Source organism: Maniola jurtina, chromosome 14 (assembly GCF_905333055.1).
Source record: "Maniola jurtina chromosome 14, ilManJurt1.1, whole genome shotgun sequence".
Classification (NCBI taxonomy): Eukaryota; Metazoa; Arthropoda; class Insecta; order Lepidoptera; family Nymphalidae; genus Maniola; species Maniola jurtina.
This window is the reverse complement of record NC_060042.1, coordinates 9,506,759-9,532,265: the sequence shown is the minus strand read 5'-3', so window position 1 is coordinate 9,532,265 and position 25,507 is coordinate 9,506,759. Positions and strand designations below refer to the sequence as shown.

Here is a 25,507-nt window from a genome sequence, read left to right as displayed (position 1 = left end):
ACTCGCAATCGTAAATTTCCCAGCGAAAATGGATTTCGTTATCCTCTCCAATGCTCTAAGAACTAGATACCTAGCCACATAACATAGTGTAGGTATATCTAACTAAAGATACCTACCTACCTAGGTACAAATGAACTGAAATTACCCAACCAATGAAGTAACGGGTATTACTTGTAATGAAGTCAGGGATAGTCCTATTATGTAATTTATTTCTATACTTACCTAGATAAGTAAACCCAACAAACTCTATGGCCGCGTACATTCGGGAATTGAACCATTGATGGTGTGAAGGTAGAGATAAGGAGCACGATCTCCATCGATATGGAAACATGTCCTTCAAAATGTGCCAAATAAGGGAGGCGCAACAATAGCCAGTGGGTAAATTAAAAAAAAACCGGCAAGTGCGAGTCAGACTCGCGCACTGAGGGTTCCGTACTCGGGTATTTTTTCCAACATTTTGCACGATAAATTAAAAACTATTATGCATAAAAGAAAATAAAAATCTGTTTTAGAATGTACAAGTAAAGTCCTTTCATATGATACCCACTTGGTATAGTTATCTTACTTTGAAAATTGAAACACATTTTAATTTTTTTTTAAATGATGTAACCACAAATTCGCGGTTTTCAGATTTATTCCTGTATATGTGCTATAAGACCTACCTGCCAAATTTCATGATTCTAGGACAACGGGAAGTTCCCTATAGGTTTCTTGACAGACAGACAACAAAGTGATCCTATCTAAAAAAGCGGTAAATTTAAAATAGAGAAATAAACTACGTACCTAATAACTACGTAAATTGAGGAATGGTATACTAGACTGTCGATCACTAACTACTCTAGTCACTAAAAATATTAAATTTTCTTACTCTGTAAACTTAATTCCGTTACCAACTGCTACACTCATACCAGGTACGAGTATACTCGTACATATACTAATCTATGCTCATACCACACGGTCTGCCCACTGCCGACGCTAGCGCGCCATTTTGGAGAGCGACCCTAAAAGAGGGGTGTTATAAGTTTGATGTGCGTATGTGTCTCCGTGTATCTGTCTGTGGCATCGTAGCTCCTAAACGAATGAACCGATTCTAATTTAGTTTTTTTTTTTGTTTGAAAGGTGGCTTGATCGAGCGTTCTTAGCTACATATAATCGATGAAAATCGGTTCAGCCGTTTGAAAGTTATCAGCTCTTTTTTATTAGTTTTCTTATAGAGGTTTTTGTGTCGGGGTTTTTTAAATTTTAAGTTATGAACTATTATTTATTGCACACTTGCCAGCTGGACACTTTTTCAACTTTTCCCCCATATGAGATCGTGCTCCTTACCTCTACAGTTCATACATGAAAGTTATTGTGTGCGAAAAGTTCGGTGCTTCGCTGCAAGAAATGTCATAAAAAAATAAGAAATTAAAAAACGGTGTTTTGTTGAAATTCTTTATTATAATATTTTCAGATAATCCTGTATACTTGTAAATGCTTATTTCTAAAATAAAAACTATCCATGTATAAAAATTTAAGAGAGATTATTACAGTTAGCTGCTGAACAAAATACACATTGGTTCCAAAGTAAATTAAAATACAACAAAGTAAAATTGTAAATCTACATATACTTACCTAAGTTCGTACACAAAATCACATCATTTATGGCAAAATAATACTATGTTGCCCTGAAATAATATTATGAACTAGCAATTCCAAGATAAAACACTGTAAATATAAATATTCGAAGATCTAAGACGATAACCACAATAGAAAACGGTCAAGTGCGAGTCAGACTCACAAACGAAGGGTTCCGCTTCCGTAAGAGAAAATTAACACTTTTCAACTTTTTTTCATTTTCATGGTAGCCAGTTTTATTATCTGGTAGTAGTAGTGGTGGTGGTAGATTTTTATTATCTGTTCTTATAGCAGCAACAGAAATACACATTCTATGAAATTTTTTACTCGTACCTATTACGGTTTACGAGATACAGCCCGTTGACAGATAGACAGACAGACACAACGGACGGATGGACAGATAGTAGAGGGTTAGTAATAGGGTTCCGTTGGCACCCTTGTGGAACGTAATCCTAAAAATCGAGTTGGCAAGATTGTTTTTAGTAAAATCGGCCAATTAAACCATAACACAATTATTCGTTCCTACCTTATAACAAGTATTTATAAATAAAAACTAGGCTAAGCTAGAAAATGTAAAAAAAAGCTGCAAGGGCCTAAAGAATTACATTTATTCAATAACAATATTTTAACGCGGACGCAACCGCAGGATAATCTAGGCTGAATATAAAATATCTAATGAGTCTATACAATGGTTATTATTGGCAGTTGGCACCGATTCGAATGGCACCGTTCTAAACTTTTAAGTTGATTTCAAACTACGGAATATAATATATAAATATCGCTCACCCTACTTTTGAATGTGTGTGTGTGTGTGTGCCGTTTACACTTAGATGTAATATTATATTACATCTAGGTGTGAACGTGACATTTAAAAGTAGGGTGAGCGATATTTATATATTATATTACATTTTCGTAGTTTGAAGGCAACTTCACAGTTCACACTTAGATGTAATATTATATTACATCATACATGTATTCCTTTACTATAGTGTAATATATTTGTTTACTCTTATGGGTCGTTAAAACTTTTTAATTTAGAGAACACCATCAGAATCGCTATACATTGAGTCTTCTTGATAAATACATTAAAAATACGCCATACCTTGCTGAGCTTCATAAATTTTCACCTCGTCTTTCATCCCCAAATCAGGTCTGAAACAATAATAATTATTATATTTTAACTGACTTATGGACTGAAATTGATAAATGGTTAATTTAAAAATAATATTAATAATTGAATAATATTTTAAATTAATAATAAAATAATGTTTTTTTTTAAAATAACTATTCAATAATTAATAATTTAATTCCTTTCCTGTAATTTCCCAGAAGTTTAAGTGGTATTGAATGACATAAATATAATTTAAGTACTTACAAAGTTAGCTGCACTGTTTGTGGCTGGGCTGAAAACAATATAAAAAAGAATTATTAAAACCATATCTTTTTTTATCATTAGTAATCATAAAAATTGCTCAGAAACTAATGTACATGACTCAACATTAGTTTGAGAGCTATTTTCCATAGTATAAAATATTCATATAATTAATAATATTCAACATCTTTCAACATTGTATTAGGCATGCTTGGAAAAGCTCTTTAGTAAGGATAAATATACGCATAAAATTTCAGCATAAAACTCGCTTAGATTATGATACTTATTTTTTGATATCCTAATGTAAAACAAAGCCAAAAGCTCGTTAACTTTGCATGCGAAAAGCGAATCCCCAAATATACTCTCATAATGCAGATTACCAAGTGCAAGCCCTTTGGAGATGATGCCGCGATTTCCATAAGCATTAGCATATATATTACTACAACTATGACAGTTTATAGCCAAAGTATGCATAAGATATTATGTATTGTAATAATTTGTATGGTAATATATAACCCATGGATGTTTAGTTATTCATAGCCTGTTGTGAAATATAATATGAAAGTGGTAAATGACGCGTAATTATGGTGCAAACACATTACTTTTCTATGTTGTACTTAGTGTTGCTACAGGGCAGAAGGCGATCAGCGTAGACTGTCTATGCGTTTTATAATTCTATCGTGGCACCTTGGCCAAACTACGCCAACTTTGCGTACTGAGTTGGTTGTGGGCTCTTCTCACATCTGGACGCGTTTGGAACCCTCGTAGCTTTAGTTTTAAGTTTATGGGATTATTTATCATCATTACATCATTATCTTACAAAAATATCAAAAAAGTGTACACAATGGCACCAACTTTGAATAAATAAATGATTTTACTTTGATACTTGAGTAATATATAACCCATGGATGTTTAATTTATTCATAGCCTGTTGTGAAATATAATATGAAAGTGGTAAATGACGCGTAATTATGGTGCAAACACATTACTTTTCTATGTTGTACTTAGTGTTGCGACAGGGCAGAAGGCGATCAGCGTAGACTGTCTATGCGTTTTATAATTCTATCGTGGCACCTTGGCCAAACTACGCCAACTTTGCGTACTGAGTTGGTTGTGGGCTCTTCTCACATCTGGACGCGTTTGGAACCCTCGTAGCTTTAGTTTTAAGTTTATGGGATTATTTATCATCATTACATCATTATCTTACAAAAATATCAAAAAAGTGTACACAATGGCACCAACTTTGAATAAATAAATGATTTTACTTTGATACTTGAGGCGCACTCCAATTGAATTAGTCATTTTGTTTATTGTTTTTGAACAATAAACAATTTATTTATTGATTTAGTCTTCAAGTGACCAAAAATTAATAAAGAACGAAGCAAAAACTTAGCATACCTAGCAAATACTAAAAATCGGCCTTTTAATATGTTACTAAATGATGGTCGAATATTTTCAAAATTTGATAAAAATGAAGCTTTTTAATAATTAATAGGGTCAAAATCACCAAGGTGGCAAATTCCAAATTCTGTTTTATGATAAATATAACTAGCAGCAATTACTTTGATAATCAGCTTAAATGATCACTAAACTTGTGTTTAAACAATATGTACGTTGACAGAGCATAGAATTAAGTACTTCTCTCGTAATTTTATGTCCAAAGTGACCTGTCGCTGTAAACAATTATTCTGGGAACGTTTTTGTGAGGTTTAGAATAACATTAAAATATGACTTAAGTATTTCTTTTTGACCCTATTCAGTAGCGGAAGTATACAATTATTAACAAGAAATTAAAAAACTCTGAAGAAATTGCATATGAAAACGTTTAAAAGCAAAATATCACTACAAATGGAGCTACTTGACTATTTCCTTGTATAAAATTAACTAAATATGCCAAAATTGTTGACTAATATACAAATTAATAAACTGTAGGTATTGAGGTCCGCCTTATTGTAATATTATCAGGGACTTTTAAAAAAAAATTAAAATAATAATGTGTTATTTGTGATTTTAGTGATGTTCCCAGAAATGATAAGGTGTTCACGAAATGATGCGTATACATGACGATGTAGATACAAATTAGGTTTATAGAAATGTAATCGAAATGTTTGGATGTTATACTTATTTAGTTATTAGTCATAAAGTTTATTCACAACAAAGTGTGACTTAAATCTCTTCTTAAAAATATTTTAATTGATGTTTACAACCAAGTAAAATTTCTTAACAATTACATTAAACTTTTTAATGATGGTAATAATCAAACCATTAAAACCTGAAAAAAGTTCTGTAGAACTAAATTAAACTTTTAATCAAAAACAATCTCTCTCTTAATCATATTAATTAAACACGAGAATATTATAAAACAAGAAAGAAACAAACGTTAGAATTTTTCGTAAACATCAATATCAATATCAAAGTAATTTAATACTCTCGATTATTTGCTTTTTTCAGCAATGGCATTGGAATAATACTAATTATTTGCTCAAATTCAATGTACGATACATCATTTGAACTTAATTAAAATTTTTTTTGGTAGGATATTTTACATCCCTTGGAACATTTTATTTTTATTTGGATGTAGATTTTCCTTGCCTTGATCGTAAGATGATCCAGTTTCAACAATAATCGGTTTTTGCGCAGTCTCCTGACGAACAGAAATTGACTTTAAATCATCATCATCGGACGATGATGATGATGAGAACGTTCCGTCAAGTACGAGAACGTTCCCGAAATGACCGTTCCCGAAATGACTTTTTCAAATAAACGCACTTATTTTGGTCGGCAGCCGTCTATGATCTCATGTTTGGCTTGGTTGATGTAAAATACTTGAGATTACTATTCGTTATAAGCATTATAACACGTATTTTTTTTAATATTCCGAATTAATAAACGCGTTCCCGGTATGACGACCTATTGATGTACGCTCTGTAAATAATAAACAGAAAAGTAGTTACCACTTATTTTTAATTATTTTGCCGAGAAAATCTCTTGACAGCCGCTTTGTTTACATCTTCCACTGCTCTGTACCAGAGATATCTACAGGCCATGTTCAGAAACACAATTTTTTCAGGCAATCAAAATTGCGTTCACTCAAACGACGCTTACATTGTGGGACATGATCTTTTGACTTGATTTTCTTTGGTTTCTTTTTGTTTGATAATAATGCGTATAACTACGTGATATTAGATAATATTGAAGGCCAATAAGTCAGAAGAACCGTTAAATTAATCTTCTTTTATGTATATTACCAGTGTTAGTTTCTAACGATTGCTACTTAGGACGCGTTCTCGAAATGATTTTTTGTAGTTATTTCTTCAAATAATAATGAATCTATTTTACTTTTGAAGTATAATATATTAGGTACAGTCAATATGAACCCTACTAAGTATCTACATATGATAATTTGTTTAAAAAATAAATAAATTTAGGCATTTATTTGCTAGCGAAGCTGATTTTCCACCTTGGTGATTTTGACCCAATAAATGAAACAATAACAATGAAGCACTTAGATATTATTTTCTTACCAAAAACCAAGAACTAAGGCTGAAATTTATAGAGCGCACTTTGACTTAGCCTTAGACTTAAGACAATGTTAAAATGAGACAGCGTTATATCACTGGTATAAATCTGTCTCGTTTTAACTCAAACTTAAGTCTGGGCAAAGTCAAAGTACGTCAAGTATAATTGCACCAAGAACTAAGCACTTACCAAGAATCGGCTGTTGGATGATCCCCGTCACATCCGTGACGTACATCGGATGCGACGTCTGTATGAACTCTTTGGTGTGCTCTATGTAGGTCTGCTGCGGTTGCGTCACCACAATCTGCTGCTGTCGCCATTTCTCCATCGCATCGTTGTCGTCTTGTATCCTCTGCAGTCGTTCTACTTGTTTGTAAGTGGGTTCTCCGCCTATGTAGTCGCGTTTGAGCCGATTGTGACTACGGATCTCGTGCTTCCTTAGATCCGATCTGTTTGATAATAGCAAATTGTTGAAGAGAGATAAATCGTTGATTAAAAATTTCTAATCTCAAATAGTTTGAGGGTGTAAATGGTTGGTTTTCCCGAGCATATTCGCTGGGTTCACTTTGGTAACGTGATCTGTGAAATATGTACTGCGGCGCGACATCTAACTGTTATTTTATTTTTCTTTTGAAGAAACTAAAAACGTACGTCAAATGTTATGACGTCACATCTTTGTATCTCATACAAGCTCCCATACTAAGCGAGCGTTTGACGTTTGATAAAAAGTCGCTGATTAACTAGTAGTCATTACCCTATTCATAGATAGGTCAGATTATATTAAGGGCCCACCTGCGTGATAAAATAAGTATAAGACTCACTTGTAACAGAAGTCCCGCCCGCAATATGTGCATGTGTGCTTGATGTTCATGTGTTTCGCGTCGTGGTGCTCCCACAGCGCCGTGCCGGTGCGGAACGCCTTTTCGCACAGCATACACTGTCAATAAATACATAATTAAGAATGCGCATGCTAGTGGCTAGGATGATCTCATTGGAGGCCTTGAATCATGACTACAATGCCTGCAATTTCACATATCGTCGTATGATGTGATTGGTTAGGTGCTCCTCTCCAATTAATAAACAATGCTTTTTAAAAAATAATGATTAATTACTTGTGCTTGTTGTAATTGACGAAGATAGCGGGGCACTGCACATAATTGTACGGCTTCTCACGTGCGCGTGCGCATGTGTAACTGTCAGACCGCATGTTACCTTGAACTGTTTCTCCTGGTGCGTCAGCTTGTGCTTGTTGAGGTTGGAGGCGTTCACGAAGGTGGCTGGGCACTGCGCGCACTTGTACGGCTTCTCGCCCGTGTGCGTGCGCATGTGCATCACGAGGTAGTACTTGTGCTTGCATTTGTATGGGCACAGGTCGCAGAAGAAGTTGAATGTGTTTGTGTGCACAAGCCTGGTGAAAGAGTTTATAAAACATTTTAATATCTGTTATATGAAGTTTCGTACACTATTTTATCTAAACTGATGTCTTAAAAATAAAAGCATAAAATGTTAGTAATCTATACTAATAAATAAAATTGGAGTGTCTGTCTGTAATTTCGAAATAACTACCTCATATTAAGCTCATATGGTTATTTGAACGATACCAACACAGAATCACACGTTTTTAAAATTTTTGTCTGTCTGTCTGTCTGTCTGTTTGAAAAGGCTAATCTTTGGAACGGCTGAACCGATTTTGACGGGATTTTCACAGACAAGTAGAGGATTGACCAGGGCATAAAATAGGCTACTTTTTTAACCGACTTTCGAAAAGGGAGTTGTGTTTTTCTACCTATGTACACCGAAATCTCCGAGATTTCTGAACCGATTTGCGTCATTTCTTTTTTAATCGATAGAGGAACTTTGCAACATTGTTTCATAAAAAATTTGGAGTCCAACTCTTCAATCCTGATGCTGCAGGGGATCTGACCAATCCACGCGGGCGAAGCTGCGGGCATCAGCTAGTAGGTATAATATTTTGTTACAAATCTATTTTGTACATCAGGTGGAATTAAATTCTTCACGACGCGCACTGCCACTCGCGGCGGTGCCGCGCCGTCAGCTCTTATTATTTACTCAGCTACACAGCACCTTACATATTGTATATACCCACATGTGGTTCTTCAGCCGCGCGAGCATGGGGAACTCCTTGGCGCAGACGGGGCACTTGTGCGCCACGGCGTGGTTGTGGCGCATGTGCTGCGCGATGCTGCGCACCAGCTGCCCGCACACGTCGCACGCGCGCCGCGCGCACTGCCGCTCGCGCCGGTGCGCCGCCAGCTCTTCCTGCACAACACACCATGTGCTCATAGACACAACTTCCAGTGCTGTTCCATATACAAAATCACACATCCACATAGGACTTTTGATATGCATGGGTAATGATCCCAGACTTTAAGCTAATAAACCTAAAAACTGGACACCATTTTGAAATTCATCCTTATTTCACCAGATTCTTTCAAAATCGATATCTGGGGTTTTTTGTTAAGTATCATAAAAAAGAAATGTTTGTCACAATTTTAAAAATTGGGCGCCATTTTGAATTTCCTTGCCATTAGAACTAATTTTTTCAAAACCCATATAGTTATAGGTATTTATTTACCTTACTAGGGAATTCCATATCACAGGGTGAACACTTAAATTCTTTGTTCTTGGGGTCTTTCTTTTGCAACAGTCTTTCTCTCTTCCTCCTTTCCTCTTGTTCTTTCTGTTCTGTCTCCATTCTCTTCAGTTTCATCTGATGTAGTAACAGTTGAAAATCATGTTTTGAATATGGGTATGAGTGAACTGATGGATCTCCTGCAGGATAAAAAATTGAAGATTGACACACTCACAATAGAATGCAGTAACAGCAAAAATTAGATAAATTAAACCTTCTCCACAACAGCCACATTACCACAAGTTGTGTAGTTGCTCAGGACTTTGTCATGCTTGTAGCACAGTTTAACATTTATCTAACAATTTTTAGGGTCCACGTAGATCAAAAGTAGTGTGAGGGGATTTCTATCGCGCGGGAGTAAGCAATTGGATGGTCAGTCACCCTTTGTTTCTCGCGATATGTCAACTTTCCCCACCTTTTTTTCAAATTCATAGTAAAACATATTGCTAAAATTTTTCTTACCCATGGGATTCAATATTTTTCTAAACTTTTTATCAGATATTTCACAAGTCTTTTTAAACTTCATGGCTACCATTAATGACTCTAAACATTCAAGACATATGTATTTTGGTAAAGAATCATCTGCATTTATCTGTAAATAAAATAACACACTTTCAAATTGCCAGTAAAACTAGAAATTATGCAATTTGGCAATCACAACACTCATTCTGTTGCAGATCATACTGTACTTGATTTTTTTTTTGTTTTTGTACTTAATAATAAAACTAGATGATAGGTACCTGTCCATGTCTACTTGGGTTTTTTGGACAGATAGCTATTATGATGCAGACATCCGCTAAGAAAGGAATTTTAAAAATTCAACCTCTATGGAGGAAAAATAAGAGTTTAATATTTATGTAGGCTATGAGGACAAAGTCGCAGGCATAAGCTAGTAATAAGTAACATAAAAATTCCAATACTAACAGTGACATTTGTAATGCTTCTTATAGCTCCCATGATATCATATTCATTAATTTTATTGCTCAAAGGTGTACAACCAACTTTTGCACAGATCCTGCAGATCTTCTCTTTTGACAATTTCAAGCCAACTTTGCTGAAAAAAAAAAACAATACTTTAAAAAATAGTCAGTTGCTGTAAATGTAAAATTATATTTGTTGTCTATGTTTCCTTTTCACAGTTCATTTGTTAAACAAGTTTTGGATGAATTTTGTACAGAGACTGCTTGCATCTCGGAAAAGGACACAGGCTACTTTTATCTCAGGAAATCAAAGATTTCCGGACAGGATTTTCAAAGGCCCAACTGTTTAATCAGTTTTGATGACCTTTGGTGCAAAGATAGCTTGCATCCTGGAGAAGGACACAAGTTGCTTTTGATTCTATTAAATCAAAGTACCCCAAAAATTTTGGATGACCCGATTTTGACTAATTTGATACATACAGATAGCTTGCATTTTAGAGATACAAGCTGTTTTTAATGCAGAAAATAAAGGAGTCCATACAAAAATTTTAAAAACTAAATCCAACAAGAAATCGCAGGCATCATCTAGTAAGTTTAACAATAAATACAATACCTAGTGTCTGTCTGTTACCTAAATACCACTACCATTATGGAAATAAATATAAGTTAACTTTATTCAAAAAAAATTAACTAAATCTTGCTGAACACTTCAAAACTGCTTCCATCCAAACAGATATTATGTTTGGGAACTAGGTACTATGAGCCATCGACCAAAGTGGAGAAGCACTATAATAATCCCAGAATTGTAAATTGTAATACAAGTTAATAGTTATACATACGCGTCTATCATGAGCCTTTGCCAATGTTCACTGTTAGTACAACTTTCATCATCTTCATTAGGGCTTGTACTTGGATATGTGACTCTATTCAATCGAGACATCATAGATTTAGTTAAATAAACAGCCATCTTAGTGGAAGAGTTTTAGGGTATTTCTAAAGCTATTTAAGCTTTATGTGTTAAAACTTTACTTAAACTGCAATGTTATTAAAATCCACAATAGTTTTTCAAGACATTTCGTAGCAATGGTGAATATGTACAGCAAAACTGAGCAAAACAACGAAAAAATAATTTTAAAACTAGCTCTTCGATTCGATCACAGGATTCGATGTCAAAAACTGTGGTCAAAAAACTATTGTAAAATAATGTTGCCATATATTTTATGTAAAATAATAGTGATGTAAACCATAAAAATTAATGAGTTTCCAGGGGTTTTTAAAAACCTAAATCCAAACGAATGAAGTCACAGGCATCATCTAGTATAGTAATAAATTAATCTAGTTAGTATCAAAACCAGATGAGGGTTTAAAAACAAAGAGTGACATTTTTCTCAGTGTTTCAGGTATAAAGAAAAGGTAACTGACTGTCTGGATGATTGACTGACTGATCAAACAACGCACAGCTCAAATTAATGTACAAATCGGGCTGAAAATTGGCTCGCAGGAAGTTACTAGGTATGGCTTTAAAGAATAGAAAAGTACCTCTGTAGTGATGTGGTTTAGTGGTGTTATTGTAAATAAATCAATGAACCAGTTCCTTCTTCTCAAAGACTAAAATATTATAGTTATTAGACTGCTCACACAATTTTCATTTAGATAATTATGTACATAATGTACCTATCTAATAGTTACAACTCTAGTATAAAATATACAAATGTACTTAGTTACTTATAAAGGAAAGTGACAGCTAGTATCCAGACAAACAATTATTTTATTACTCTCATCACACAAACGGTTGTCTTGAGAATTGAAAGGTCCATATGGTTTGGAAGTCAGTTATTAACCATTAGACTAATGAGTCACTCCATATGAATTAAATAAATTTTATTTATTATCTTATCAGCTATTACCTTCATATTATCATATCTTCATGGTATGTGTGGCATAACGTACGTAGGTAACATTGAGTCAGTGAATTCATATTCCAGTATCTTGTTTCCCATTCTCAACACTATTTCTTTTTTGGAAACAGACTGGCAACCCAGAAAATGTCAATGTCAATTTTCCACTGACAATAAGTCAATATGCTTTGTTTATTTATATTCATTACTATAAATTAAATAATAAAACTTAATTTTAATGAAACTACCGATTTTTCCATAGTTTTAACTTAGAAGATGAGTTCTATTTTGTTATTAAAATCAATGTTAATTGCAAGTGTTTTGCAAAAGACGCAAAAGCAGAAAAAAAAGATAAAGGCTAAAAAATCGTAAGTTTTTAATGTTTATATAGCACATACCCATTACCCTACATTCCTACAATTTAATAATACACGTATTTTAGCTGGGTTAATGGGTGTACAAATGAATTTTCCATGTTTCAGCCCTGTAGTAAAAGCCATATACTCAAAAATGTGTCGAGTGTGCAATAAGGAAGTTGGAACTATTCCAATTTTCAAAAACAGTTCACATCCAAACATAGCAAAAGAAATTGAGAACTTTGCAGGAGTAACGGTGAGTCTTGAATAAAAATTATGGTTGCTTAACCTTAGTCTAAAACTCAAAAATCAGATCGTAATTTAAGCAAGAACACATCTTTACAAGTCAGTAAAAATCTAGTAGAAGTAGGTACTGACTGACTGACATATTAACATACCTGCAGCTTTAACCATTGGTTTCATAAAACTTGTGATTTCGCGTGTAGGTTTTTCTCTAAAACATACTGCTGTCTCCAACTAAGAAAGGCATTCTGAAATTTCACTGGGGCTAAGTGTCAGGGTAGAAGGCAAGGGGGAGGCGGTCGTTAAATTCAAATTACTATTGTTTACTTTCAGATAAACAAAAAAGACAAATTACCAAAGCATATATGTCAAAAATGTTTAGATTTATTGAATGGATGCATTACTTTCCGGGAAATGTGCCAAAGGACCAACAAGCAGATGATAGAACTTTCCATTAAAAAAGGTACCTATACCAAAATACTTGTATGTATACCTATACAAGATCAAATCCCCATTAGGTGAACAGTGAGCAGCTAACTGTTTGCTTCCAGTTATCCTCCATATGTCCATACAGCATATTGTAATGTATGCAGTTTGTGGTGTTTTGCTTGTCAAATCATTCAGTGAGTGGTCGATTTACAGCGAAGCATGCATGGAGCTATGCAGGTTCTTGTATACCCTGTATCACTTTGACCGTCTCTGATCTATTGTGATCACCTCCACTTCTATGCATGTGGTACACTGATATATTATACTAACCATTTTCCTTCCCCCCCAAGAGTTCGAATTCTGAGAACATTATGGAGAACTGTCATCCATGCAGATTTCCTCACAATGTTTTCCTTCACCATGAAGAATAGTGATGTGACAAGTCAAGTGGTTGAGATATCTGTTTCCTATTCGGGGGGTCTACAGATTGATGAAAGGATCTCTAACTTTTTGCAGTTATATATGTTTTAAGCAAAAAAAATATTACATTTATTCTTTTGATGTTGCCCAAAATACTGTTTCTTGTTACAGAAACTGAAATAACTAGTAATTATGAAGCAGACACTGTAGCACTACCAGAGAGTGATGAATCATATAATGTACCTTCTCCAGCCTTTTCAGAAGACAATTCGGAAATTTGGGGATGTACAGTATGCAACAAACATTTTTCTAATTTGGTAAGTACAGTGGGCATGGTCTTAATCCAGAGGCTTCCTGCAACTTGTTTAATTTCATGTGTCCACCTAGTGAAACATATTCCAATGCTTTCCGATTCTTTGGATCCCCAACATCTACTAGGTTTTTGAACTATTTGCCCTGCCAATTGCCACTTCAACTTCGCAACCCTGTGTCTATGCGATTAATCCGGTCCTCCTATGAATTTCTTCACTTCAGATTTCTGGAGCAAATTGGGTTACTCTGAGGTTATAGTTTTGTCTGTGATTTTGTATACTAGCAAATTTATCAACATAATGATATCTTTTGCAGGATTCATACAATACTCACTTGTCTGAGTGCATGGAAAATACACAGAACTGCAATAAAAGAAAGAGACCTAAAGAAAAAAGTAAAAATGAATTTCTCTGTGATATTTGTGGGAAGGTTACTCGATCCAATGCAAATCTTATAGTCCATATGTAGGTATCCTAACTTTTACTTTTTAGGGTTCTGTAGTCTGTACCTGAAGGGTGCCACTGGGAACCTATTGCTAAGTATCCGTTGTCCGTCTGTCTGTCTATCACAGGGCTTTATCTCATGAACCGCAATTGGTAGAGAGTAGAAATTTTCACAGAGTATGTACTGCTATTGCCTTATATTTAACAACAAATAATAAAAAATTCAGAACAGTCACCATGCAAATTAACAAAAAATTAAAAAGCACACAGTGTTATATCTGGAAGCCTTCATGTTTTTAATTCATTAAATGTATTGTCAGGAGTATCCACGAGAATATCTTTCCGTTCAAATGCGAGCAGTGTCCATACATGGGCCGCACAATGGACCTGCTGAAGGTGCACAAGAGATCTCACTTGACCGACAAGCCGTTCAAGTGTACACAGTGTCCCAAGTCTACCTCCAGCTCTAGCAACCTCGCCAAACATATGAGGCATGTGCATAGTACAGCCAGAGATTTTAAGGTATGATTGTTTATTTATTGTGTATTGCCCGTCTATCCTTGAAGCTATCTTGCCTTGAGTCCCTTCGACCTTGCCCCACGCTCAAAGGGGCTCAAAGTCAAAGCCAGCAAGTTTCAAGGTCGAAGGACTTCAAGGTCAGAGGGGTTTACGTGTTTCAGCTAGCAGCTACTTTTTTATCTTTTAAGTCAGTTAAGGAAAAATAGATTGTATCTCGAGTAGGTATGCCGGTGCGGAGTGGACGCAGACGGCAGGGTCAGTTGAAACCAAACAATTGCACTTCAACTGCGCTTCACAAGTTGTTTAAAATCTGAAAGTTCTTGCACTGGTAGATAGCTTCATTGTCTCCTCGAGTGTTAAATGATATCACGCAGATGAAGTCGCAGGCGAAAGATAGGACATACTTCTCCTCGAGTGTTAAATGATATCACGCAGATGAAGTTGCAGGCGAAAGATAGGACATACTATATTATTTTTGCTTTTTAGTGGTGGTGGTTATCAAAGTCGGTTTAAAAAAAATACTATAAGACTACCGCTTGTGGCTGTCTAGTCACTTCCTATCTTATTTCAACCATGATGACGTATAGTTAAAAAAAATCCGCATTGTGATTAATGGGATGGGGTTACAACCTTCAGTAATACGAAGCAGAGATATTTTGTAGTGAAATTAAAAAACTAAAATAAAACTCTTTTTTTATTTTGCAGTGTTCTTATTGTGACAAGGCGTTCATATTTCGATACGACATGAAGAAACATGTACGGGACATACATTTGCGACAAGGCACCGTTGAATGCGACCTTTGTTTTAAGAAGTTCAACACAAAGTAAGTTTGTTTTTAACTTATTTTCAAACTTGAAAATATTTTTAAAATGATTTTAAAATATTTTTTAATTAACAAGGTATTTCTACTCGAAGACATATAACAAAAAGCTTGAAGTTTATGGAGGTTAGAAGAAAATCTGTTTTTTTTTTTTCGAAATTGAAATGATATGTAACAAAATCACTGATCGCCTATGCTAAAACATTTGTGAGTTCTCAACGTTGAATTTTGATTTTTAACAGGAAAATATTACAAGGACATCGGGTGAAGGTGCATAAGATCAAGGGAGATAGGCACGGCCGCCTGCCCTCCTATCTGCAATGTCAACTGGAACAAAACCAAAATGGCAATAGCCAGTGGGAGAGACTTAATAACTGTGAACCCTTATAGTGTATTTAGTGTCTAGTGGTAGATTTGAGTTTATTTGAGCCACAACTTTTCAATCTTATCCCCCCCTTCACCATTTTACCACCGAACCGCAAGACGTCGGAAGAGTTTCCATCCTTATGTCCTCGACATTCCACCTACACGCACGAATTATTTTGCGTCATCATTCCTCATACTCATGGCTAAGGTTTGGAATACTCTTCCGCGACCTGTGTTTCCTTCCAATTACAATCCGAGTACACTTTTAAAACAAGAGTGACTAGTCATCTTCTAGGTAAACGCCTCCCATCTTAGTCCGCATCATCACTTTCCATCAGGTGTGATTGTGGTCAAGCGCTTGCCTATAAAAAACCAATAGCAATACCACACAGTGTACCCAAGAACTTTTTGACTTGGTTTTTTCTTCACTATCCGGAATATATGGGAAGGAATCTTCGTAGCTGACTGCTTTTATAGTATTATTATTTCACTTGTTAAGTTATCCAAGTACGTAACACTACTGCTAAAAATCAAAACAATTGTAGTAATTTTTAGAATTTTATATCACTTTCAAAATTAGCTTTTTACTTCACACCTTAAATTAGGAAGGTATGCCACTGTGTTTTATTATTCATCATAGGTGAATTATATACAACAAACTGTACGCAACATAATTAGATAAGGTCTAAAGCTCTAAAAGAAAAACAATGATAAGAGATTTTAGTACTTATTTTATTTTTAGCTCACATTTTATATGAGTAATTTCATAGTAGTAACGCATCTCTATTTATTTAAAGAATATTTAGATTAATTTAATTACTAATTATTTAACTATGATAAAATAAATGTTACTTATTTACTTCTTTGTTTTCTATTACTAGGTATAATTTATTACACATTTTTATCAAAAGCAATTAAGTTGCAGGATATATCTTAAAGGGCTGAAATTATAAGAACAATAGCACCAGATTTATTACTATAGCTTCTAATAAAAGAAAGATAATGTAATTCCAAACATAATATACGGAAATCATTTGCGTATTGGACTTCAAGGAATAAAGTTCTATTAAAAAGTAAAAATGAAAACAATTATTTTGCTATTTCTATTCGCGCAAAAATGTTTTGCTTTCGATCTTCCCCGCACTGGGTGTAAGACCGACTTGACTATTGACAAAGACCACTACAATGTAACTGAAATCTACAACACGGGCGATGCGGAGCCAACGGACGCGCATTTCGACACCAAAGGGAATCTATTTTTCGTCGTATTCGGTCGTAATTTCAACGGGTATTATTACGATATCAAAGTAATCAAGCCTAACTCTACAACGGCTCAAAATATTCCAGGTAAGATTTTTATTTCCTTATGCTTGATTCCCACGGTGCGTGATTGTGCGGATTATTACGCACAGCCTGGGACCACGGACAGCCACGCACCCGCGCGAAAGGTTCGGACGACGACGTGTCTGCGCTACCACGGACGATACTCTTCCCATTCTACGTTGGTGCAGGCTGGTCCGCGTCCGTCTGCAAAATCAATAATTGCAACGTGGGAAGCAAGTATTAAAATATTTTAGATACTAGCCGATGCCCGCGACTTCGCCCGCGTGGATTTAAGTTTTTCGAAATCCCGTGGGAACTCTTTGATTTTCCGGGATAAAAAGTAGCCTATGTGCTAATCCAGGATATTATCTATCTTCATTCCAAATTTCAGCCAAATCAGTCCAGTAGTTTTTGCTTGAAGGAGTAACAAACATACACACACACACATACAAACTTCGCCTTTATAATATTAGTGTGATAAGTACCTACCTGCCTACTAATAAGATATTCCCCCATTTTGCGAAACCTCCAAAAATAAATCAAAACAATACTTAAACAATTAAAATTCGTTGAATTCGAATTCAAACTCTCATTTCTCAAAATACGCCTCGCACAAAAAGGATAGTAGTTACCTACTTACTGTGGTTTTTTGTTTTTTTTTTAGGTTTACCTGAACGGGAAAGCTACTCCGTTGCAGTGGACAAAAAGGAATCCAAAGTCTATTTCGGAACGAGTAAAGGAATCTACACTTACAACTACGAGTCTCAAGACGCAACTTTAATCTCCAAACCGGATATAAAATTAAACTCATTGCTCGTAGACAAAGATGGTAACACGTACATCACTAGTAGTCCGGAAGGGCATGAACAATTGTATCTACTAAAAGGCAATGAAAAAATACATTTTAAAGGTTTTGACGCCCTCGAGGAAGTAGCTGTTGATGACAAGAACAATTTTTACTATATCAGGGAAGAAAAGTTCTTCGTTTTAAAGTCCAATTTGTCTCATGCTGTTTTTATCGGTAATGTATCCTATGAAGGACTAGGTCAGATAACATTTCACCGAGAATACGTTTTTGTAGCAAGCGAAACCTTATCTTACATCCACGAAAACGATACTGGTCCAATGAAGCTAGTCCAAGGAGTACCGGCCAATGTTACTGCTATGGCTTTCGATCGTTCTGGTAATTTTGTACTTGGAACCAAGGGCAAGATTCTAAAATATAAGGCGAATGATAAGGAGTGCTATCAAAGAAAAAATTAAAAACTGATCAAGTGCGAATCGGACTCGCACACAAAGGGTTCAGTACCATCGTAAGTTTTTTTATTTACATGATGTCCATTTTAACATTTTTATATTTATTATAGCGGCAATAGAACACACTCAGTGAAAATTTCAACTCTACCTATTACGGTACATGAGATAGAGCCCACTGACAGATAAACAGACGGACGGACAGAAGCTTAGTAATAGGGTACCATTGGCACCCTTCCGTACGGAACCATTTACTAAGTTAATTTTACTTTGATCGACAAACTTTAGCAAAAAGCGGCGTGTGAGGCAAAGTTGGTGCATCGAGGGAAAGAAGGGGAGACTAATCAATCAATCGCGTGCTCCCGCTCGACAGTAACCCCCATCACGTTCTCTTTAGCCTGAGACCTAAAAATCGATACTGAGTATTTGTTTGTTTGTTTGTCATTATTTTCGTTATTTATTCTAAATTCATTGTAATGTTCAGGGTACCTATGAAATAAAAGACATTCTCTCGGAAATGCTCATTTTAATGATAAATTATAAATAAACCTAACTCATTACAGCTCAAGTAATTCAAAAGTTCATAAATTAACATACCTACTTCATGAAATAAAAAAGGAAAGAACATTTCAATGGAACATTTTAAAAGTTCTTACTTATTGCTAATGTTCGTAGGTTAGTTCAAAAAATGAAAAGTGCGACGTCATTAGATACGTAGTCGTAAACCAATGAGATTGTAGGAACTAGCGGTTTAATTAACAAGAATATTTCCTCAAGTTTAATATGGGCTACTCTGCCAAACATTTCTAAAAACTTAAATGTGTTAAATACGTAAGAACTAATAAAAGTAACACTGAAGAGTAAGAACCCAGAAGCCTGACAAAACTTTTATAGGTACAGTAGAACGCGGATTATCCGAACGCCGATTAACCGAATCGCCAATTATCCGAATCGGTCCTAAGCGTAATATAAAAAATTAAAACTCTCGTAGCGTAATATAAAATCTCAAGTGCACTACTTACATATTGTAGAATTGAGTTTGTTAAATTTAATAAAGTTTATTCTATGTGTGACAGTTCGTTTTTCTTTATTACCAGTCTATGTCCGATTATCCGAATCGACCCCGGTCCCAATTAATTCGGATAATCGGCGCTCTACTGTATGTTTATTTGATTAATTAAATGTATGAAAAAGTCAATTTTGCTTTTTATTTCTGACTTATGTTATATGTACTTATTGAACGACATATTTTCCTTCATTCATTTTCAGTACCTAATAAGCAAGAATCCTTGGCGACTTAAGGCTGGTCGCAATCTCCGCTCATGAACGCAATTACACGGTCAACCACTGATGGGTTACTCGAGCCTATGCAACTAAAAATCAACTTTTAGCTGTTGACAAGCGATTGTAGCCAATATGGGACCAGCCATAGCTAAGGCGCATGAGACGGGTCTGTCCGCGAAATTCAAATATTTGGTTTTTCGCAATTTGTAAATTAATACGACAAAGTAGGCTTATGGCATTCTAATTCCAACAATGGCAGTATCATCTTCACAGGATTACATAAAAATCTTTACTCGAAAGTATTCAGTTTAAGAAATTAGTCATCATAATGAGTTTGACATGAGTTACTCAAAAATTAGTGGATACAGCTAATTTCTTAAACTGGACCCTTTCAAGTAAAGATTTTATAAACCTGTGAGGATGATACTGCCATTGGCGCTATTAAGGTGCCATAAGCCTTCTTTGTCGTATTAGTTTACAAATTGCGAAAAACCAAATTAAATTTGAATTTCGCGGGCAGACCCGTATCATGCACCTTAAAAGGCGATCGCACAAGGAGGCGAGCCGTGCTGACCTGACCTCTACTGATGTCATCACCACATTTCTGCCCTCCTCAAGCTAAAACGTCGTTAACCAACATTTGGTCAAATTCGACTTTTTAACACTATCTTACTCAGAATTTTTTTTTCTATCGACCAATCTAACCGGTATTTTCCTAGCTGCTGTAGTTTTTGATATAGCAATATGAAGAACGTCGTTAAGTAACTACCTGTTTATATAATAACAATACTTAAACGTATTTAACTGACATTGCCAGTCTAAAATGTCTCTAAGCGGCGTTAATTTTTATTGCTACAAGGATTTTTTCTTAAATTCCATAGCTTAAATGTCTTTAAACGAAAATGCTAGACTAAAATGTCTTTAATCACACATAAACGCGTTACAGTTTAGTTATATTTTGCAAAAAAATATTGTTTCCTAGACTGAAATGACTCTATCCCGCAATACATAACTTAAATGTCTCTAACTATTCCCGCATCTCGCCAGGTTGTAACTTTATTGTGAATTCGTTTGTCCGTACATCTAACCCAAACAGTATTGATATCAATGCAAAGAACGTTTAACGAACTTTTATCAAACAATAGTTACATTTCATAAACGATATAAACCTTCTGAATACGGTACGTCAAAGAAAATGTTGCAAAAATCCTCATTATAGGGACCACGACTTGTTTGAACTTCATGGGCTATAAAATGGCCAGTATAAGGTCATTCACCATCCAAACGTTGAAGAGGACACACAGTTAACGTGTGTCCTCTTCAACGTTTGGATGGTGACTGCAAGAAAACTAACCCTCAAGGTGGACACTACTGCTGAAGAAGCCGCTCAAGTGGTTGTATTACTGCGATCAGGGATGCGACAATGTGATGTGGCACGGCAACTTAATTTGAGTCGTTTTTCCGTGCAGCGGGTATTCCAACGGTTTCAAGAGACTGGGGGCTACATCCGGAGGCATGGATCAGGTCAACGATGCTGCACATCCGAAAGAGACAACCGCTTTATTGTGATATCTTCTTCGCGCAATCGATTCCTTTATGTCGTTAAGCTGCAACGGCAGCTTCGAGAAGTTCGCAGAGCTACAGTGAGCATGTCTACGATTAGAAGAAGGTTGCGAGAGAAGAAAATTGCGGTCCGCGTACCTGCTAGGGGTCGGAAATTAACTGCATAGCATCGCAGGGAAAGGTTGCAATTTGCCCGTGAGCATGTCAACTGAACCCTCGACCAATGGAGGGCTGGACTCTTCTCGGATGAGACAAGAGTATCTTTATTTTGTTATGACGGGCGAAAGAGAGTGTACAGAAGACAAGGCGAACGATTTGCTCAGGCTTGCATAGAAGAAAGAGTAGAATATGGCGGAAGATCGAGCATGTTCTGGGGTGGCATGTCAATCGACGGAAATACGAACTTGTGTGTGTTTCCCGGACTGGAGGAGCTCGTGAACAGGGATCACTGACTGCTCATCGGTAGGTACATAACGGAGATTCTAGACGAGCATGGGCACTTTCGGACTGACGCTCTTTCAATTGTTGTAGTTACCGTTACTTTCATTGGAAAACCTCAAACATTTATAAACAATGCTAACCTAAAACGTCGCTACGGTGCGATCTTTTGTAATAAGCCACATTTTAGTTTAGCAAGTCTCCCCAAAAAACGCTACTGTAAACAAATCGTTTCTATTCTTCTAGACTAAAATGTGTTTAAATTACAAGAACCGCATTTAAGTGTTTTGTTATTGATAGTTTTTAGGATCATAACCTAACATATAATGTCGTTAAAGTCTTTTAGAGTCATTTTACTTTAGGAATTATATAACTTTTTTAAGTTCCGTAAAAAGATAAAAAAAGTAAATGCAATCCAAGCCATAAACGTCTTAAAGGGTAATCTAACGACATTTAAGTTATGTAAACATAAGCCATTGTTAGAAAAAATGCTAGACTAAAAAGCCAAAACTCTCCTGCTATAATCATTATTTACTCTAGAAACTTAAAAATACAGCTATTCGAAAGTGCTCTGTTTGCTCTAGATTTCTATAGTTTCAAGTTTTGTATACGTTTATTAGTTATCAAATGGCATCATTTCTTTATAAATTTGCGCTTTTTTGATCATATCTCGAAACTTGGTTTTGGTAGTTAACGACACTTTAGCTTTAGGACGGCAGATTTGTTGTTCCTGGGGCCATCCAGGAACAACAAATATGTTATCCATGGGATATCGCCCGCGGCGACTTTTTGCAGCTATACAGCCCCGCGTATCTTGAACACAGTAAAATTCTGAGTCACGAATCGTGATGGTAGTGATACAGAATTGTGGGCGAAAGAATACGACCAGCGATATAACGCTGCTGTATCACGCCCTTTGTGCAGCTGTATTGTTGTAAAAAGTTGTGATGAGCGATCTCCCTATTGGCGAGTCATGCAGGTCACCTTTTATGCAATCACCTCTACACACACACACACACTTAATAATAGCATTGCTTAAATACACAATTTCATTTAATAACTAAGAAACATTAAATTATAAAGTGGGGTTGGATGATTCACACTTAACACAATAATTATGCATTGGAGAACTCTGTCGATAAACTGCAACATAAACAAGTGTATTTTTGGTTCTTCCTGAAGAGTACTATCCAGCAAAAACTACCTTGATGGGAACGAAGTACATATAAACTTCTGGTTAACAAGAAAATTATTCTAAATATTTTTAACAAAGAAGACACTGGCAACCGCATCAACACTCAGCCCCACAGACCACCATGCCCAGCCCAAATGCTGAAATTTTGCACAGAGGTTCCTTTGTAACTTACAAGGAATAGGGCTGGATTTTTTCAGTAGTAACTTAATATTTATATAATTCAAATACATACTGATTACTGTTGTATGCAAAGCTTTAATCTGACATTAATTGATTAATTTAGGGGCAGTGCCTTCCATTGTGAACAATACATGCACAATAATTGCTGGTTTCAGCCCTAATGTTTTATAGGTACAAATAAAGAGATCTTAATATCTGATCTTCACTAAGTCATGCATCTTGTAATAAATCCAATCACTGTAATTCCCACATTAAAGTAATCATTTGTAAATAAAAATTAATTTAATGAGGCAAAATGCTTTGAGAGATGATTGGGAATGTCAATGGCTGAGCCTGTGAGTTGGGTAATGCCATTGGTTGACTAGTACTGGAAATTGTTATCTGTTGGGTGGATGTTTGGTGTACTAGTTGCTGTTGAGCTGATTGCTGCGCGGCCAGCTGCTGTGCAGACTGTTGTGCAGCTGCTGCTAACTGTTGAGCAGATTGTTGTGCAGCCGCAAGATGTTGAGCAGATTGTGCCAAATGCTGTGCGGATTGCTGAGCAGCGAGATGCTGAGCAGACTGCTGTGCTGCTAGATGTTGAGCTGATTGCTGTGCAGCAGCCAAGTGCTGCACTGATTGCTGTGCAGCCGCATACTGTGGTGCTTGATGTTGAGGTGCCAATTGTGGCTGCAGTGCTGATGTTTGAACTAGCTGCTGCACTGCAGTTTGGGGCCCATTGCTCATTATTTGCTGTCCAGTGCTCATTAACTGCTGTCCGTTGCTCATTAATTGCTGTCCTGGTGGTGCCAAAGTCAACTGTGCAGGAGTCACAGCCACCACGGTTTGTCCACCACCCATCAGTGTGCCAGAATCACTGACTTGCATAAGTTGCTGGGCACCTGCACTTGTAACTATCAGTGCTCCAGAGTTCCCCATGAGTTGCTGTGTAGTGCTCACTGTAAGTATCTGTGGCGCTGGAGTTAATAGTTGAGCTTGAGAAGCTGCAGGTGCTAATGTCAAGTTAGGGTTGGCTGTTGCAGGCACCAGGGTGGGTAAACCTCCTGCTAGACTCACCACAGGAGTCACACTTACTGTTGCCAGAGGTGCAGATGTGCCATGACGAGAGGTTATCACACATGGCTGGTCACTTCTATAGGATGATGTCTGCTCAAGTAAAAACTCATTCATTGAAGTCAGTTGGGCATTTTTTGCTGTCAAATCTGCAACCTTCTTCAGCAGCACACTAATGTTGTCGTGTAATAATTTTACTTTATGATCCAATGATTCACAGTTTTGACATTGCGTTGCCTGCAATGTTTGATTTTCTAGACAAACTCCTTCAAATGCAAATCTTCTAAATTTAGCCTCAGGTGGTGAGTCGTCATCTCTGATACGTGAATGCTGGGTTTGGTACATTGAAGGTGGAATATTACGTTTTGATGCCACATCATTGTTAGAAATGAAGTTGCTGTCTTGAGAGGGATATGTTTGACAAGTGGGAGATATATTTCTTGGGTCGCGGGGCAACTCTCCTGTGGCATAGAAACGTTCCTCTTCTTCTACTGTGGTGTGCATAAATTTGCAGTTAGGTCGAAAACATCCTTTGTTTTGATAGTCATGACAGAAACGAAAAAGTTCTTTGAGGAAAGATCTCGGTGGAAGTTCGTGCAAATATCGACAATTGTCGCGGGAACAGCAACCCTTGATGAAATCTCTGCAGAAATTGCTAGCAACTGGGTATAAGCCATCTGCATCATCTGAAGAATTCATTGCGCTGTCTGTGTGTGCTGTACCGTTAATAATAATCATATTTATAAGGATCACTTGTCAGTAGATGTAATAAACATCATTTAATGTATCTTTTTCTATCATGAACTTCGGATGATAGGTACCAAATGTTAAAATCATTTAGGTATTAACAAGTACTTATCAAGTACTTAGCAATGTAGTAGCAAGCCACAAACATTCTTTGCAATTCGAGAGTAATATGTTTCTTGCTTTGCTTTACAAATTAAACGAAATTCTCAAAATGCACTTATTATTAGTATCGCTTCAAACAAAACAATCATTCACGCGAAAGTCGAAACTTGAAACTTGACTTGAAAATTGGCATTTGGCAATGTTTGGCAAAGCAAGCTTTTTTTTTAATTTTTTTCGGTCGGTGAAGAAGAGAAATCATAGACACAGTCAAAGACTAGAGAGTCAGCATGGCACGTTAATAGCATGTTTTTTTTTTCCTCTCTCGTCTGGCTTATATTTGCTTATATTTTACAACTATAACTTGTAAAACTTGACATTGGCTAATCAGTGTAAAGCCAGACGATAGAGAAAAAAAAAATTCTATGCCTCAGCCATATTGTCAAGTGCATGTCAAGCTGTGATGTCAAGTGTCAATCTGAC

At 36.0% G+C, this 25,507-nt stretch overlaps 5 protein-coding genes across 5 annotated transcripts; 3 read left to right on the top strand and 2 right to left on the bottom strand.

The window, feature by feature from the left end:
• Nucleotides 1–2,207: 2,207 nt before the first annotated feature.
• On the bottom strand, nt 2,208–11,271 carry LOC123871950 (zinc finger protein 93-like). Its single transcript, XM_045916014.1, has 10 exons — nt 10,921–11,271; nt 10,086–10,215; nt 9,624–9,753; nt 9,105–9,301; nt 8,616–8,788; nt 7,721–7,916; nt 7,330–7,445; nt 6,698–6,957; nt 2,993–3,020; nt 2,208–2,769 (listed from the first exon to the last, which is right to left on the bottom strand). The coding sequence occupies exons 1-10, from the start codon at nt 11,046–11,048 to the stop codon at nt 2,703–2,705; spliced, it is 1,425 nt and encodes a 474-aa protein (XP_045771970.1). The 5' UTR covers nt 11,049–11,271; the 3' UTR covers nt 2,208–2,702.
• Nucleotides 11,272–12,156: 885 nt separating this feature from the next.
• On the top strand, nt 12,157–16,306 carry LOC123871953 (zinc finger protein 62 homolog). Its single transcript, XM_045916019.1, has 8 exons — nt 12,157–12,347; nt 12,462–12,591; nt 12,912–13,041; nt 13,599–13,744; nt 14,055–14,203; nt 14,503–14,704; nt 15,407–15,525; nt 15,765–16,306. Exons 1-8 carry the CDS (start codon nt 12,256–12,258, stop codon nt 15,910–15,912), a joined length of 1,116 nt encoding a protein of 371 aa, XP_045771975.1. The 5' UTR covers nt 12,157–12,255; the 3' UTR covers nt 15,913–16,306.
• A 313-nt stretch (nt 16,307–16,619) lies between these two features.
• LOC123871955 lies at nt 16,620–18,586 on the top strand. Its single transcript, XM_045916027.1, has 2 exons — nt 16,620–17,235; nt 17,876–18,586. Exons 1-2 carry the CDS (start codon nt 16,968–16,970, stop codon nt 18,472–18,474), a joined length of 867 nt encoding a protein of 288 aa, XP_045771983.1. The 5' UTR covers nt 16,620–16,967; the 3' UTR covers nt 18,475–18,586.
• Nucleotides 18,587–21,080: 2,494 nt separating this feature from the next.
• LOC123872086 lies at nt 21,081–21,479 on the top strand. Its single transcript, XM_045916214.1, has one exon. The coding sequence runs from the start codon at nt 21,081–21,083 to the stop codon at nt 21,477–21,479; it is 399 nt and encodes a 132-aa protein (XP_045772170.1).
• A 1,306-nt stretch (nt 21,480–22,785) lies between these two features.
• Nucleotides 22,786–25,282, bottom strand: LOC123871949 (probable basic-leucine zipper transcription factor P). Its single transcript, XM_045916013.1, has one exon. It carries the CDS (start codon nt 24,914–24,916, stop codon nt 23,408–23,410), a length of 1,509 nt encoding a protein of 502 aa, XP_045771969.1. The 5' UTR covers nt 24,917–25,282; the 3' UTR covers nt 22,786–23,407.
• Between the last annotated feature and the right edge of the window lie 225 nt (nt 25,283–25,507).